This window comes from Dipodomys ordii, unplaced genomic scaffold (assembly GCF_000151885.1).
Source record: "Dipodomys ordii isolate 6190 unplaced genomic scaffold, Dord_2.0 Scaffold41, whole genome shotgun sequence".
In the NCBI taxonomy this organism is placed as follows: Eukaryota; Metazoa; Chordata; class Mammalia; order Rodentia; family Heteromyidae; genus Dipodomys; species Dipodomys ordii.
The window spans coordinates 14,377,814-14,378,290 of NW_012267257.1; the positions used below are offsets into that span (position 1 = coordinate 14,377,814).

General features: G+C 70.4%; 1 protein-coding gene across 1 annotated transcript in view; it reads left to right on the plus strand.

The window, feature by feature from the left end:
* Positions 1–280: 280 nt before the first annotated feature.
* Zfr (zinc finger RNA binding protein) overlaps positions 281–477 on the plus strand; it is a 73,040-nt gene continuing 72,843 nt past the window's right edge. The window contains exon 1 of the mRNA XM_013018582.1: positions 281–400. Within this exon, the coding sequence (XP_012874036.1) occupies positions 364–400 (37 nt within the window). The 5' untranslated portion in view covers positions 281–363. The remainder of the gene's footprint in view (positions 401–477) is intronic.

Below are 477 nucleotides of genomic sequence, written 5' to 3' on the forward strand. Positions count from 1 at the left end.
CAGTCACGTTCCCGACTCCCCCGCGGCGGGGCGCGGCGCGGCGCGGCGCTCCTCCTCGCCTTTCCTGCAGCGGCTCGAGGTCACGACCTCCCCATCCCCAGCGGACGCCTGCCGCCCGCACCTTACACACCCGCACCTTACACGCCCACTCTTGACACACCCGCCTCTAGAAGGCCCAGCAGGCGCCCGCGGAGGTGGCGAGGTGGGGCGGGCGGTGGGAACTACATCTCCCAGGATGCCGCGCGCGGGCACGCCTGCGCAGTGCGGACGGAGGCGGCGGTCTGTTCTCCGCTGAGGAGGAGCGGGGCTGAGGAGGGAGGCAGCGGGTGAGAGTTCAGAGTTCAGCAGCAGCAGCCCGAGCCCATGATTCCCATATGCCCTGTAGTTTCTTTCACCTATGGTGAGTCTAATATGGCCCGCCAGGCCTCTGCCCGGTCCTTCCCCGGCCCCGGGTGGCGGGGGAGCGCGGGGGTTGGG